General features: G+C 53.2%; 4 protein-coding genes across 4 annotated transcripts; 2 read left to right on the top strand and 2 right to left on the bottom strand.

Annotated features, from left to right (window-relative positions):
• Window positions 1–183: 183 nt before the first annotated feature.
• Window positions 184–4,038, bottom strand: GUITHDRAFT_134382 (hypothetical protein; the record flags this gene model as incomplete). The annotated part of the gene is given in 22 exon segments (XM_005838375.1): window positions 184–276; window positions 504–582; window positions 626–672; window positions 723–776; window positions 827–870; window positions 951–1,007; window positions 1,060–1,096; window positions 1,185–1,222; window positions 1,254–1,314; window positions 1,515–1,603; window positions 1,837–1,913; window positions 2,003–2,053; window positions 2,107–2,147; window positions 2,201–2,329; window positions 2,377–2,409; window positions 2,527–2,573; window positions 2,886–3,007; window positions 3,027–3,166; window positions 3,559–3,659; window positions 3,711–3,831; window positions 3,879–3,962; window positions 4,006–4,038. The coding sequence occupies 22 exon segments, from the start codon at window positions 4,036–4,038 to the stop codon at window positions 184–186; spliced, it is 1,578 nt and encodes a 525-aa protein (XP_005838432.1).
• Window positions 4,039–5,195: 1,157 nt separating this feature from the next.
• Window positions 5,196–9,832, top strand: GUITHDRAFT_134381 (hypothetical protein; the record flags this gene model as incomplete). Its single annotated transcript, XM_005838374.1, has 16 exons — window positions 5,196–5,339; window positions 5,464–5,735; window positions 5,805–5,842; window positions 5,892–6,574; window positions 6,625–6,680; window positions 6,731–6,812; window positions 6,860–6,927; window positions 6,983–7,206; window positions 7,278–7,410; window positions 7,490–8,426; window positions 8,487–8,547; window positions 8,598–8,756; window positions 8,970–9,040; window positions 9,250–9,359; window positions 9,562–9,619; window positions 9,665–9,832. The coding sequence occupies 16 exons, from the start codon at window positions 5,196–5,198 to the stop codon at window positions 9,830–9,832; spliced, it is 3,264 nt and encodes a 1,087-aa protein (XP_005838431.1).
• A 621-nt stretch (window positions 9,833–10,453) lies between these two features.
• GUITHDRAFT_102717 (hypothetical protein) lies at window positions 10,454–12,727 on the bottom strand (the record flags this gene model as incomplete). Its single annotated transcript, XM_005838373.1, has 16 exons — window positions 10,454–10,513; window positions 10,570–10,598; window positions 10,647–10,686; window positions 10,871–10,903; window positions 10,953–10,986; window positions 11,049–11,083; window positions 11,130–11,188; window positions 11,244–11,320; window positions 11,370–11,433; window positions 11,483–11,534; window positions 11,581–11,624; window positions 11,668–11,718; window positions 11,766–11,824; window positions 11,882–11,918; window positions 11,965–12,230; window positions 12,333–12,727. 16 exons carry the CDS (start codon window positions 12,725–12,727, stop codon window positions 10,454–10,456), a joined length of 1,335 nt encoding a protein of 444 aa, XP_005838430.1.
• Window positions 12,728–13,444: 717 nt separating this feature from the next.
• Window positions 13,445–15,109, top strand: GUITHDRAFT_65959 (hypothetical protein; the record flags this gene model as incomplete). Its single annotated transcript, XM_005838372.1, has 1 exon — window positions 13,445–15,109. The coding sequence occupies one exon, from the start codon at window positions 13,445–13,447 to the stop codon at window positions 15,107–15,109; it is 1,665 nt and encodes a 554-aa protein (XP_005838429.1).
• Window positions 15,110–15,216: the final 107 nt, after the last annotated feature.

Raw genomic sequence — 15,216 nt, 5'->3', positions numbered from 1 at the left:
GGACTCCAAGTTTAGTCTTCTTGGGACGAAGCAGGCGCATGTGCGTCTCCTCGCCGAATCGTGACGTATTGGGGGCTCGAGGTATCGTGATCGGGCGTCCGCCTTCTTCGGAACATCATTTTACGTATCTTGAGCAGGGTCACGGACTCCAAGTCTTGTCGCCTTCTTCGGAACATTGCCTCCTCACTTGTCTGGGGGGATTGCTCTCTCGTACTCGCTCCATCGAGATCCTCCATCCTCGGGCTGCCCAGGTGCTACCATACTCACCTCGTCAACCTTCGCCAGGGGAGGGAGGGTGGAATGTCGCTCCCTCAAGCAGGTTGCATTCATCCCACGTCCCTCCATCTCGTTTCGGTAGTCGGTCAGAAGATTGTTTCATTTCGAATATCATGCTCATCTTGTCAAAGCTGCACTACTCAGTACAGGAGGTCGACGTCTCACAGTTCGATCCTCTTCTGCAATCATGTCACTTGTCGCGTCTTCCCCCTTCTCGCCATCATCACCGTCAGACCTCCTGCTCCAGCGAGGAAGGCTCCTTCCTCTCCTCCGACCTTGACTTCCACCTTCTCACCCTCCTGCCAGCTGCGACACCTTCATGAGACACGGGGAGATGTCGAACTCTCACCTGTACGACGATACAAGCTCGTCATCAGCATCCAGGTCTTGCAAGCTCTGCATCGGGCGTGAGAATCGCAGCGATGGGTCTGAAAACCCGATCCCACTTGTAGGAAGCTGAGAAGCTCTTTGTATCCTTCCGGAACGACCTTGTTTGTCTTCTGCGCTTGTACGTCAGCAGCGACGGTTTGCAACTTGTCCTCCTTCAGACCTGCTCCTTCTGTGCTACCCTGATGATTTCCGCAGCGATCCTTACTGCGACAAGTCAAAGTGAAAATGACCATGATGATCTTCATCTCTCATGTTTTCATGTCTTGTCCTGCCGTCTCTTCTACCTGAGATGTCTTTGAGCAGAGACAGGCGAGGAAACAGACTCCCGTAAGAGATTTCATCTGTTGATGGCACGAGCATCAGATCTGTTATCTTACTTGATCTTGGACGTACCGATCGATGCCATGCGAGCTAAAGTTTCAGCAGCGACCTGAGCCAAGATGCGAGAAACAAAATACAAAGTGCAACAAAGTAAAGATGAAAGAAGAAGACGAAGTGATAACAAGATCTGCAATCACCTGCAACATGCTGGGAGTAATGCTCGAGATGCCAGCAGCTGCAAGAACCTTCACTCCCACATCAACGACCTTGCGTGACTTCACCGAAAGTCGCCAGCGAGATTCCTGGATAGACAAACAGAGAGGTCGCCTGCCGACATTGTTGAGACCAGTTCAGCATCATCATCGAACAAGTCTGAGAGTCATCAACACATGATGTCAAGGTGGTCTGAAGATGAGAAGATAGTTCCACACGTGTCATGACACAGACAGCTCAACACAGATGTCAAAGTGATGTCAGTGCCGCTCTCATGATGGATGGATCCATCGATCTCAGCAATCGCTCCTCACCCTCGACGGGATGAGAGCGACTCCTTCATAGCCGAGTGGACGATACGGCAGAGGGTCGTCTCCTCCCACGTAGAGGGTCTTGCCGTTGCCTGGGAGGAGATGACTGGAGTTGGGCCGACCACAGGACAAGACGAGGAGGAGGAGTTCACAGAGCAGACGAGATGAAGGTACGAAGTAGCGGAGGAGAGCAGGGGTGGGGAGGGCGGGAGAAGCGGAGGAGAGGGGCATGGGAGGAGCGAACGACAGGAGAGCAGGAGATGGAGAGGAAGGCGAGCAGAAAGAAAGAAACAAGGGAAAGCAAGCAGGGGTAACAATCTCCGACCTGTCGTATGATGCCAAGTATCCGCTGACGAACACTCAGCCTTCCCCTGAGTGTTGGAGAGGACGATAATGCCGGGCCTTGAAGATGAAGAGTGGTTTTCACTCTCGGAGATTGTTGAAGGCAGAAGGAAGCAAGCATTCGCAACCAAAACAAATAAGATACACACCTCTCATGGTTCTTGTGCAAGATTCGCAGCACATCCCGATCGAACGCTCCCCTTCCATCCCCTCTCGTCATACAATTTGGAAGCATCGCAATGCTTGCACTGACCTGATCCCCGAGGCTCCGATCAAGATCGTCGCTCGGATCCCCTTTGTCACATGTCAGAAATGTCTCCTCCTCTGTTCCCACGGAGTTCACAGACCTCCACGACTGTTGACACATTTCGATGGAGTCCTAGCAAGCATGATGAGCTTTTGAGCTCGTGTAGAGAAGTTGTCCTTGACAACCAACCTCTCAGTCTCGCCGGCAGGGGCTTTCTGAACTTTGATTTCTGCCAACTTCAATCACCTTCTAATGCTAACGTAGCACACTCCTTACGTAGTGATGCCTGTCTTCAAGGGTGTAAAGTCCCTTTTGTGCGAGATGGTCAGAGGTGAAGCAAACAATCATTCGGGACCATCTTTGGATCCATCAGCCAAATGCCCTGTTCATGCCTTAGCTCCTCACAGATGCACAACTGACCGTTACCTTCATCGCCATCGGAGTCGGAACCCCGATGCTCTCAAGCGTGAAGACTGCAACAACAAACTCAAACCACATGACATGGATGTAAGCTGAGCATCAGATCTCACCCAGCAAGTTTGCGATGTGCTCGATGAGATGTCGAGGGCCTTTTCAGGCTTTCACTTTCACCAGATGTACAACAGCAGTAGTTCACCATACAACAAGTACACATCCTTCATCATCATCGGCACTGGCGGCTTCCAAACCTTCATCAGGATTACTCTAACAGCAAACATCGCATACAAGAGATCAACATGGTCCATATGAAAATCCTTGTTATCGCTCGATCGGACCCTCGTCATTGCAAGAATAGCAGACAGGACCTGACAGATGTATCAGCGTGACACAACTGCTGGGCCTGGTTGCTACTATCGTCGCTCGACCATCCAGCCCGTCGTTGAAGACCGGAGAGGACTTGGAATGTTCCTCGATGACTTGCATGATGCTTGACAAAGCTGCGTCACCTCCCAACCTCCGCGGGCAAGACCGCAGACACCTGCTGCCAGGGTTCGGACAGTCGATGTGAATGAGCACGTTGGGTGTCAAAGTTCTCAGAGCTCGCAAGAGCTCGTGCCACAGAAAGGCGATCTCCTCCCCTCGACGTCTGCAGCCAGCGATCCGAGTGACACGAGAAAAAGAAGGAGGCAGAGGAACCAAAGGAAGGGGAGGGAGATGAAAGGGAGGGGCAAGGGGAAGAGAGAGAGGGGGGGGAGAGGAAAAGGGGATTGGAATGGCACTGGAGAATCTGCAGAGGCAAAAGCAAAGACAAGAGCTATCTCGAAACCGTCTGTGTGCGTTCCCACGATAGTGAGAATGGCCTCTCAACCGCTCGTTGTCAGTGCCAGAGTCTGAGAGATGCAAATACACAATTGTCAGAATCATTATGATCATCACCGCCGTCGTCATCATCATCATCGTGAGCACCACCACTACCACCACCACATCCTGTTCAACCACATTCTCCTCCTCCACCACCATCAGCATCTCCATCGACACGTCATCCGAGCTTGACACGTCACCAAGTACGACGCAGAGGATGGCCTTCGGATGAAACCCTGCCATGGCAGCGTGCATCATCGCCTTGCTCATTCCCAGCCCTGAAGGTATTTCACTTGGAGGCATCAAGGAATCAGTGGAAGAATCTTAACCAGCAGACCAGGTCCCAACATCTCCGACATCCAGCGTGTCCTCCCCGTCAGTAACCACTATCGTCTGCAGCTCTCCCCTGCTCGTCTCTTCTCTGATCCTGCTCACGTGGCTTGCCAGCACCTTGCAGGATAATAACCGCCCTTGCTCGCATGTCCTTCAAGACTCACTCCTTCTATCTGTCGAGCATGGTACATGTCAAAATGAATCGCCTCCGCCTTCTCAGGGATCTCTCCATAATGCTCGCAAGCAGTCTGGCGACAGATGTCAGTCCATGCAGAGTCGATCGGGAGGCACCTGCATAGCATGTCCATGATAGTACTTCGCCATCTCTTCAATGTGATCCCTTAGAAATGAAGTCAGGTAGACAGGCTGCCGGCTATGCAACTCGCTGAGGATGGAATGGATCTGGAAATAATCGGTCTTCTGCTCTCGTATCCTTCCTAGCAGCTCTTCGTGACCTTGACAAGACGTTAGAGCGGAGAGGAGAACAGACAGGAAAGGATCACTTTGACGTCTCCTCGCAGAGCTGAAGTGGTCTTGAAAGCAGATCAAGGAGACGAACAAGAGAAGCATCCTAGCCGAAGGCCTCATTGCAAAATCACAAAGATCCTTTAGGGTCCTGCAGCATACGGGGGAGGGGATTCAGAAAGGGCTTCGTCACACAACTTTGGGCTACGTAAAACCTTCTGCTCCTTGCTATCACTTGTACTCCTCTCCTCCCTCTTGCTCCTTGCTATCACTTGTGCTCCTCTCCTCCCTCTTGCTCCTTGCTATCACTTGTGCTCCTCTCCTCCCTCTTGCTCCTTGCTATCACTTGTGCTCCTCTCCTCCCTCTTGCTCCTTGCTATCACTTGTGCTCCTCTCCTCCCTCTTGCTCCTTGCTATCACTTGTGCTCCTCTCCTCCCTCTTGCTCCTTGCTATCACTTGTGCTCCTCTCCTCCCTCTTGCTCCTTGCTATCACTTGTGCTCCTCTCCTCCCTCTTGCTCCTTGCTATCACTTGTGCTCCTCTCCTCCCTCTTGCTCCTTGCTATCACTTGTGCTCCTCTCCTCCCTCTTGCTCCTTGCTATCACTTGTGCTCCTCTCCTCCCTCTTGCTCCTTGCTATCACTTGTGCTCCTCTCCTCCCTCTTGCTCCTTGCTATCACTTGTGCTCCTCTCCTCCCTCTTGCTCCTTGCTATCACTTGTGCTCCTCTCCTCCCTCTTGCTCCTTGCTATCACTTGTACTCCTCTCCTCCCTCTTGCTCCTTGCTATCACTTGTGCTCCTCTCCTCCATCCTCTCTGCCCCAACTATCCTCCCGCTCCTCGCTCCCACTCTCCTCCCCCTGATGTTTTCATTTTCGGGTTTGATGGCTGTCAAACTTGATCACAGTACCCCCTACTTTGATATACCCCTACCCATCTGAAACCACTATTAAGTACGGGTAGTGACCCCAATCGGAGAACCACCTCCGTCTCTGTCTGGATTTTTCAACCAGGGACCATGTCGACGCCACCAGCGTCATCGATGGGTCAGAGCGACATGGAGGGAGGGAAGAGGAAGAAGCTGGAGCTCTATCGTGACGACGAGACCAAGAGGAACATCGATGACGAGTACATCGCTGCCATCTATCGCAGGCTCGTTCCTGTATGTTGAGTTTGCGAAATCTCTGCATGGAATACTAATAAGAAGGCTCCCTGGAACAGGCGTTTCATGCGCAGGAGAACAGGCACGGAAATGAGAGGACGCAGATGGTATCTCTCCTCGAAAGATTGTTATCATAGTCATCTCTGTTGTCGGCATCATCATCCTTCGATGTTTCATCACCATCATATCATATCATATCAACATTATTTTCATCGTCGACATCACCATCCCCAACACCACCACCATCACCACCACCAGCACCATCCCCAACACCACCACCATCACCACCACCAGCACCATCACCAACACCAACACCAACACCATCACCATCACCATCACCATCATCACCAACAACATAACCATAGCCACTACAACCAGGACAGCACCTACACAACTGTAACCATCAAACTCAGCATTCTCATGCTCTACTGAACTGCAGGAGCTGGACGTGAGAAACACATACAGGAACTTTGCTCCAGGAACCATGAGGGTGATAGGCGATGGTGAGAGAGCAAGTGATTGGGTGAATCTTCTGTTGAAGCCACTTTGCAGCACGACCAGGAAGTCACGATCGATGGGAGCGGTCGACGCTGAAGACCAGGAACGAGATCCAGGCAGAGGAGGAGAGGCAGGGGTATGCGCTACAAAAGAAAGGATGGCTGAAGGTACAGTCTACAAGGGACCCTCAGTTCTGGAAGGAACGATATTTCCTACTAGATACGCAAGCGCAGAAGCTGACCTGGTCCTACGACATCAACGTGCGAGGGAAGAGGAACTGGAAGATCATGCTGGGCATGGCGGATATAGTCCGGCTGGAGCCGATGAAGTTGGAACAGATTCCTGCTGGGATGAGGGAGGACTGGAGTCTCTTGTTCAGGGACCTGGAGGGCTCGACGTCGGACGGGGATGGGGTGTACTCTGAAGATCACATAGTGGTGGGGGGTGATGAGAAGGAGAGCTTGCGAGTGGCCATCGTGGAGGCGGCGAGGCTGAAAGTAATGGACACGGATCCAAACTTTAGGAGGAAGGTGGCAAACGAGCTGAATGCTCTTGGAGACAAAGAAGTGTCCTGGGACAGGCTTGACTGGATGCAGAAGCTGCGGTCGATATGTGCGCACCGGGTGAAAGAGATCGATGCAGAGGTAGACGAGGATGAGATGCTGGACGAGGAGACGATGGAGCAGCTTGTTGAGGAGAGGCAGGCGAAGTTGGACCAGCGCATCTGGTACAACCTGGTAAGAGTGAGTGCAAGCGCTGCTGCCGGTGTGAAGAAACTCTGTGCAAGGTGGATGACTTGGAAAAGAACGGGCAAGTTTGGTCAGAGTTCTCCCCTTCGCAACGGTGGTACAAGCATGTAGAGAAGGTTATGTACTGATGTTGTTGCCTGACAGACTTCGGATCATGCACCTTGCGGAGGTTGAAACTTTAGTAAATCAGCTCAAGGAGATTTCAGACATCGAGTGTGACCGACAGGTCGCCCTGGAAGACAACTGCTCTGCTCTCCCCTCATGCTGCTGCAGGATGGTACCAAAGGCGACCTGGTCAAGTTCGCAAAGCAAGCTCTTATGCCTACCACTGCTGGCGAAAAGTGATGGGAGTGTGAATCCATGATGATCGTGCTGACTGTCTTGTGTGTTGAGCAGAGAGATGGGGAACAAGGGCGATGATAGGGTGTACGATGAGTTCCAGTACAGCAAAGTGTTCGTTTCGAGACTGCGAGGGAGGCTGAAGCGGGTTCAAGCACTGAAGAAGGTGGAAGAGGCAGGTAGCCGTTATGTGCGATCATGGCTGTCGCTGATGGGGACAAAAGAGAAGAATGACAACGACAACGAGATTCTTGACATTCAGATACCAATTGCCAACGCCGGTGTGTAGCAGAGATTGCAGCTGAAGATGATGATGATGATGATGATGACGTGGCAATGACGACAACTTCAGATTTGCCGGCCAAGTCGAAGAGGAAGAAGAAGAACAAGGAGATGAATGTCTCCGTCATCTCGTCTCTCGAGTACGTCAGCAAGAAGGGAACCAACTCGGTCAAAGCCAACACGACGAAGGCGAAGAAGAAGAGGTTAGACTGGACCATCCCCCTCTATTGCCACCTGACGTCCAGACGCTCTCTCCTCTCCTCCCTCACTCTCTGCCCGCAGACTGGCCAGCTCCTTGAGCACCTACTTCGACGGACGGCCTGTAGTCTTCGAGCCGTACGCCATCTGGATCCGAGGGACGGTGGACGCGAGGAGCATCGTGGTGCTGGCAGACACGGAAGAGGAGGCGAGGACTTGGGAGCTGACGCTCAAGAACGCTGCCTACAACAACTTCATCCGGACCCTCGAGATCGCCAACAACCAGGCGGTAGAGCTCGAGCGGCTGTGCACCATCGACCAGAAGAAGGAGATCCGGTCGCGGCATCTCGAGCAAGCGAGCCTCGACCTGCAGCACGCTATCCACGACAAGCACCTCCAGAACGTGCTGGGGAGCAAGAAGCTGACGCAGAAGCTGATGAGCAGGGACGGGACCGTGACGCAAGGAGTCGCTGCATCGACCTCGTACTTCAACGAGAGGATCTTCGAGCTGCAGGTGGAGAAGAAGAGCAAGAGCTCCAAACTCCCCACGTTCGCGGATAGGACGATGCTTCTCAAGTTCCATCACAACGCGGTCAGACAAGACATCGTCCTCACCGTGTCGAACCTCGTCGTCGAAATATTCCCTCCCGCCGGTCTCATCACCCTCATCGTCCTCCTCCTCACCAAAGAAACCCTCTCGGGCTACCTCATGATTCTCTCCTCCCTCCCTCTCCTCTTCAAGCCCTGGGTCAAAGTCGCCATCGCCCGGCAGCGGATCGAGCGATCCCTGTGGCTGAACAAGCAGCCCAAGTTCAAGGGGAGGAGCGGGTTGCGGGAGGGAGAGTTCGGCAGGCTGTGGCTCAAGAACTTCATCCTGTTCATCACCACCTTAGGTCTTCACAGGGTCTGCTCAGACGCAGCTTTCAAGGAGGCCCAGTGGTTTGACGAGAACATCTGCTGGGCTGACAACTCAGTCTCCACCCTTGGCCTTATCCTCGCTGTGGACGAAGACCCCGACGTGGTAGCTCGACCTCCCGCCTTGAGAGTGCGAGTGGGTTGTGAAGTTTGAACGAGCTGGCAGGAGAGCAGCAAATCTTGCGAGGTGAAGTACATCGTTGAGGGAGGATCAGCGGCAGAGAGCGGTGTCGACCATGACCAGTCTGCTTCCTCCCTGATGTGATGTGAGCTACAGGGCAGCTGCTGGTTGGGGATGTGATCGTCCGAGTTGATGGGAGGACAGCAGACAAGACGTCAGTCCAGCGAGCTCTGACTGGTGCGTCTGCTGTTGGTGGTGGCCGAAACATGACGAGGAGAAGGAATGGCCGTGTCGACAACGATGACGAAGAAGCAGGTCCGACCATCTCGATCTCTCCTTCTCCCCTCCGCTTCCTTCTCACCTCTCCTCCACCTTCTCACCTCTCCTCCACCTTCTCACCTCTCCTCCAACTTCTCATCTCTCCTTCACTCTGCTCCCCACTAAATCGCTGGCCGTCACCTGCCCCCCAACAGGAAGCCTTGCCAGGTCCTCAGCTGCTGCCAAGAAGCTCGTTGAGACCTGCTGCAGGAACTAGCGCGATGCTCGACGTTCTCAAGTCAAGGGAGATGCTTATCCCTCCCTACACCTCCCAGGGCGAAGTGCTTCGATTCGAATGCATGCGGCGAAAGGCATGACAGCCCTCCTATTCACTACCTCCGCTCCCTTTCCTGAATTTCCTCCCCTCCCTCCCTCCCTCCCCTCCCTCCCTCCCCTCCCTCCCTCCCTCCCTCCCTCCCTCCCTCCCTCCCTCCCTTCCCCCCTCCCTCTTCCTCACTTCCTCCCCTCTTACGTGTGCTTCTTCTCACAGGCTGTCTTCAACGTCTACAGAGGTGAGTGCGACTTGAGCTACGAGCGATATCTTGTCGCCATCCTCTCCGTCTGCACTGTCGGCCTTCTCGAACCATGGCTCTTCATCAGGTATGTCTACACCTCTCCCTTCCTCTTCCTTCCTCTCCCTTCCCTCTCCCTCTCCCTCCGTTCCTCTCCCTCCCCCCTGCCCTCCCTCTCTCTCTCCCTTCCTCTCCCTGGCGCTCCCTCTCCCTCCCTCCCCATCGCCCTCCCTCCCTCTTCCCCCCTCTCTCCCTCCCTCTCCCATCTGAAACCTGACACCTGGTCGCAGATTCATGAGGAAAGTGCATCTTCCGGAGAACATGCATCTGGGAGGGTACAATGTCAAGGTACATCCTCCAACGTCCTCTTGATCTGAACTGCCGCTGCTCTAGTTCAAGGGCTCAGTCACCGAGTACACCATGCAAGTTTGGTTCTTCAACGCGGGTGAGGAGGTTGAGAGGAGGGCGGAGGCTTCTGACGTGGCGGCTCAAGGGATGAATCTCCTCACATTCTGCCTCTGGAGCCTCCTCGGGTTCGCTCGCCACAAGTCTCTAACGTGATCATTCTGTCATCCTCCACGTCCTCCTCCTCTTCTTCTCCCGTTATCATCCTCCTCCTTATCCCTCTCCCTCTCTCGCCTCACTCTCCTCCTCCTCCTCCCCATCCATCTCCTCCTCCCAATCGTCCTCATCCTCCTCGTCCTCTATCCTTTCCCATTTTCCTTCGCTTCCTCGCAGTCCTCTCTCATACTCCCTCGTCTCGCCTTCACCACCACTGCCTCCTGCTCTCTGGTCGTCTGCTGCTGAAGTCAACACAGCTGGGTTGACTCAAAGGTTGAAGTTCTTCGCCACAAGGATGCAACTCACTTGAACGTGCAAGTCGATCACAGTCAAGTTTGACATGAGACGGGGCAGCTGTCAGAACGTGAGCACAAATCCTTGCGGTTGTGCTTCAAGTATCGTCTGCATGCTGCAGATGCTGCTAGGAAGAAGTTGTATAAAGTGTCGTTATGTAAAGAAATTGTCATTGGAAGAACACCATGAAGGTTGAGATCCCACTTTGGACTCTGAAGTAACATGGACTAGAGTGAGAATTGTCCTTCGGTCATTCTTCAACATTCAGATTGAAGGCCACCAGCCAGGAGCCAGCGATACAAGAAAAACTATTTACATTCTTAATCATCACAAATTACAGATCATCCTGGTAGCGTAAACAACAGAGACGGCCAACACGAGCAGATTCTGTAGGAAACAGATGTCAATCTCACACAGAGAAGCTCTTAGCTCTTATTTCTTACCCATGACGACGACAAGCGACTAGACGAGCCTGATTCAGCATGTCAGAGGCAGCGGGAGAGAGAAGAGAAAAGCATACTTGTAAGTCCAACAGATAGCAAGACCGCATCGGGAAGCCCCTGCTCGTCGGTTGGATCAGACAGAAACAACAACAACAAAAACTACTCCTCCTCCCTCCCTCACCGCGCTCCTCAAGTTGGAGTTGAGACGTTTGCTCGTCAACTTTGCTGTAATCTGGCAGGCATATCATCATATTTCGATCATTGTCTCCGATCAAAGCAGATCAATCGAACATATCTTTACCGTCTTTGATTCGCCTTCGTCGTGACAGAGCACCTGTAGTGCCGAGTCACGGCGGTGAAGGCTAACAAGCAAGCTCAGGTACCTTGCACTCCACGATGATGCTTCCTTGTCCCGTCCTGCATTCCACTTGAATGGCAAGAAGGAGCAAAGCTTCCGCCGTGTCACATCAACTTCTTACCCTGAGACGAGGTTCGAGACTTTCGTGATCTTGACCTGCCGTGGACAGTCAGACAGAGATCAGCAGCTGGTGGCAACCCACATTGGTCTCGACAGTCTCGACTGTGATGGTGACGGCAGAGATGAAACTCTTCTGCATTTCTACTCGACCCCATGGTCAGGCCTTTATGACACACCATTGTGAAAGTCCTCAAACCTTGTGTGAACTTGCCGGAGGACATGGGAAGCTGTACAGTGAAGACGACATCATAGGTGATGTTCTTGGCGGCGACACTGTCAAGAAACATCACAAAGGACGTGCTTGCTTGAGGGCTTCACTGACGTTGTCGTGCAAACTTGATCCGACACCAAGCACGTTCCTTGTGCAATCTCATTCGACTTGCAAACTGCCGATCTCGTCACAAACTCTTCAACCTCTCACGTCAAGAAATCGACCTGAACAAGGGAGACATGAGTCCGTGTACTCTGCGCCAGTGGAATAGTATCCCTGTGAATCCATGAATTCGTCCTCCTCCCCCCTCTCTGCAACTCACAGCTGTGCAAGCCTTGCACTCCCCAGCAGATATGCCAGCACATCCTGCGAGCTTCGTTGAGCCCCTCACAAGCAGCATGCCTTCTACCTTCTCGATATTCTCCTCCGTTGCACTTTTCACATTTGACGCAGGTGCCTCCTGCCCAACTCATGTCACCTCCCAGCCCCCTAGAACCCTTCGCCTACCACTGGAGCTTGCGCTGTTGCAGTTGGTAAGGTACTCCCCAGTCGCGCATGCGGTGCAGCTGCCAGCCAAGAGTCTGTCAATTACCGGCCCAACGTCGTAGGTTCCTCAGACTCACTTGGCAGGGATGCAGACACGATTGGTTGTAGCCGTGCCTGTTCAGAGGTCAGCTTCTCCCGGCTCCTCCCCTCCTTCCCTCACATGCTACGATCTCCTTCTCCCCAGCAGCACAAGGGTCACGACAAAGAGTGCATGCAGTCTGAGCAGTTGCGGCCGTGGTGTGCGAGAAAGATCCTGCGGGGCACTCGGTGCAAGCATCGGATCCGACGGTCGACTTGTAAGTTCCCTTGGGACAGGCGTTGCAAGTGCCCGATGATGCTGGAGTATATCCTGATACACACTGGCAGGCCGATATCGACGTGCTCATGGCAGGAGAGGTTGAGAACGCTGGACAATCTGCACACTGCCTGCGACGGTTCATCAGAACTGAGAGGTTGAGGTTGAAGAAGCAGAGAGAGCAAGTGAGGGAAGCAGAAAGAAAGGCATGCGATGAGGGAAGGGGATCAGACCCGTTGTCGAGGTATGTCCCTGGTGTTGAGCATCCCGGCATCTTGACGGTGTAGACGCAGTCTGCGCTCCTGTAGATGGGCGATGAACGCGAGCTCGACCAGGCAGCTCGGACCGTAATCGTGCCATCCTTGGGGATCGTCACGGCCGCTACCTGGTTGTTTAGTCGCGTTCCTGAGCAGCGTCCTCCTTGCAACGGGGAGGAAGAGGTGGAGGTCACAACCTCGACGAGATACTGACGAGTCGGAGACGAGAACGACAAGCTCAGCTGCGAGCCAGCATCCACAGACTGTCCGCATGCGATATCAGAGCCGCCCGAAGATAGACGAATGGACGCTGCTGTACTCTCCTGCACTGCTCCATGCGGTGAATAGCCGGCTCCTGGAGTCAGAGCCATGTCGCAAGTGAGATCACGAGGTACGGCCAAGACCGAAGGAACCAAGATGTGAAGCAAGAGCAACGCTTGCAGCATGTCCGAGAGGAAGGTTGACTAGAGAGCAGGAGAGGAACCAAGGTGATAGTAGATGCTCAAGGCCGGAAGGGAGGAGGAGGACTCCTTGGAACGAGAAAGGGGAATTTACGGTGCGAGTGCTTCCATCTTTGGGTGCAGTCGACCACCCCACTGGGGTACTACAGCACAAGTACCCTTCATCTTTACCTCAAACGCACCCTAGTTTAACCATCTGGTGGGCCTGGTGGTCATTTTCATACCACCCCCTACCCTCTCCTGAACACCTTAAAAAAAACAAGTCAATGACTTTTTAAAAATACTTTTACAAATGCCGGGTCCGCCTCCGAGTGCGCTCGAAGGTAGGGTCAGCGCGGGGAAGAGGTCTCAGCAAGTTTGTGTTGCGAGGGAACAGGATCTGGGCGGATCGGGAGAGGAGGGGGAAAGCGAAGGAATGCAAGACAGCTAAGAGCAGGGAGAGAGGAGAGAGGAGAGAGGAGAGAGGAGAGAGGAGAGAGGAGAGAGGAGAGAGGAGAGAGGAGAGAGGAGAGAGGAGAGAGGAGAGAGGAGAGAGAGGGGGGAGATCTAGAAGGTAGGAGAGAAGGAGGAGCAAACAAGGGGCCCTCGAAGTGTGTTATCTTGAAACCCATGCATTCAAGCAGCTCAATGCTTCTTGTAAATCTCTCGAGGTCGTCGTCGTCCGGTGCAGCTGCGGTCTTTCGGCTAAGTCATGCTGGCAAGCGATTCTACAACTTTGGTACGTCAGCCTACAAGTCAGCTTTCGGGAATCCACCAGCCTTCGACTCCGCAGGTCTCAGGGAGAGAACAATAGATTACATGAAGAAGTTCGACGAGCACCTGTGGCATAAGGATCCAATCCGAACCATCGTGAAGGGGAAGGACTTCCTCAACGGAGTCGAGACCGACACGACAAATGCGATCGGCAATGTCAATGGGAAGCAAATCCTTGGGGATGAAGAGGCCTTTGATGCGATCCGAGAGCACTTGTCGACGTCAGCTCTGGGGTACGAGGATGTATCCAAGTGCAAGGAGCTGATGGAGGCCGTCAGACAGCTGGAAGCAGACCTGCTGGACCTGGACACGGCAGCCATTCTTGTTGGGAATCAATCGATCGACTTTGGAAAGCAGGACGGAATCACTGAGATCGAGGAATCGGCGCAGGCCAACAAGGTGGAGAGGCGGCTTGCTGACTTGCTCCTTGAGGACCACTCCAAGGGCATGATTTCCGTCCGAAGGGACCCTGTCTTTGTGTCTTGCGTGAGCAACTTCTCCAACTTCCTCGACCTGTTCCGCAAGGTTGTTCGCAACATTGAGTTCGGGATCCCCGTGGTCGTCCTGTCGCGCGGTAACACCCAGCAGCATTCTTTCCGGTGGACTCAGCTGCTCCTGCAACTGATGCGGAAGCACCGTGTTCCCTTGGAGCTGGTCACCTTTGCTTCTCTGACACTGGCCAATCAGCAGAAGCTGCTCTCCATGTTCCCGTCCTCCCCCACCCACTTTACGGGGAGTCGAGAAGTTGCGAGAGAGATCAAGAAGATTTCGCCGAAGACGCTTGCCAGCACTGGTGGTCCAAACACCATGATTGCGACAAAACTTACAAATGAGGTCCAGGAAGCGATAAGGATGTCTGCATGCATCGAGAATTCTGGACAATGCACAGCGCTGAGGCACGTGGTTGCTCCCATATCCGCTGATCATGAGGGCGAGAAGACGGTTTCCAGTATCTTTTCAAACTCAAAACATGTGAATTCCGCTCTTGAAGCGATCGAAGCGAAAGAGTTCTCTGCTTTCGTCTCGGACCTGAATGGTGGTTATAGGAGTCAAGTGTATTCTCAACTCAAGGGCGTTCCGGTGTCGTTTCGAATCAATGATTCGCTTCCCGATGACATTGAAGAGAACTGGCGAGAGGTGTACCTCGACTTCACTTCCTTGACTCCTTCAGAGATCGCGAGCAAGGAGAAGATAGAAGAGATTGCTCAATGGTTGCGCAAAACTCAACCGATTTCCCTTTCTGTCAATGCCGACATGGCGACAGGGCTTCAACTGTGGGAGAAATGTGCAATGGTTGTTTACACGCAAGGCACGCCAGAAAACCCAGCGCTCTCCTGTCAAGCGCGTCCTCAAGATGGAGAATGTTTCGGGGAGTTCCCGCCGAGAGCAATCATTCACGATTTTACAAGATTCCCTATGGTGATCCCTTCGCCGACACCTTCGTACAACAGCACATACGAGAAGGATTATCTAAAGAAAGTTGATTTGAGTATGGTACCCAAGGACATGGTTTACTTTGCAGATGTCAGTGTGCCTTGAAACTGTCTCCATGAGTTGATCCTCGTCCCAGATCCTCCAACACATTCGCTGCGACGTCTTGCGGGGATACTGCATTCGTAAGCTTGTGCCTTGTCGCCACTCAAACT

This window comes from Guillardia theta (genome assembly GCF_000315625.1).
Source record: "Guillardia theta CCMP2712 unplaced genomic scaffold GUITHscaffold_11, whole genome shotgun sequence".
In the NCBI taxonomy this organism is placed as follows: Eukaryota; class Cryptophyceae; order Pyrenomonadales; family Geminigeraceae; genus Guillardia; species Guillardia theta.
The sequence above is the reverse complement of the archived record's forward strand: the minus strand, read 5'-3'. Positions and strand labels throughout refer to the sequence as shown.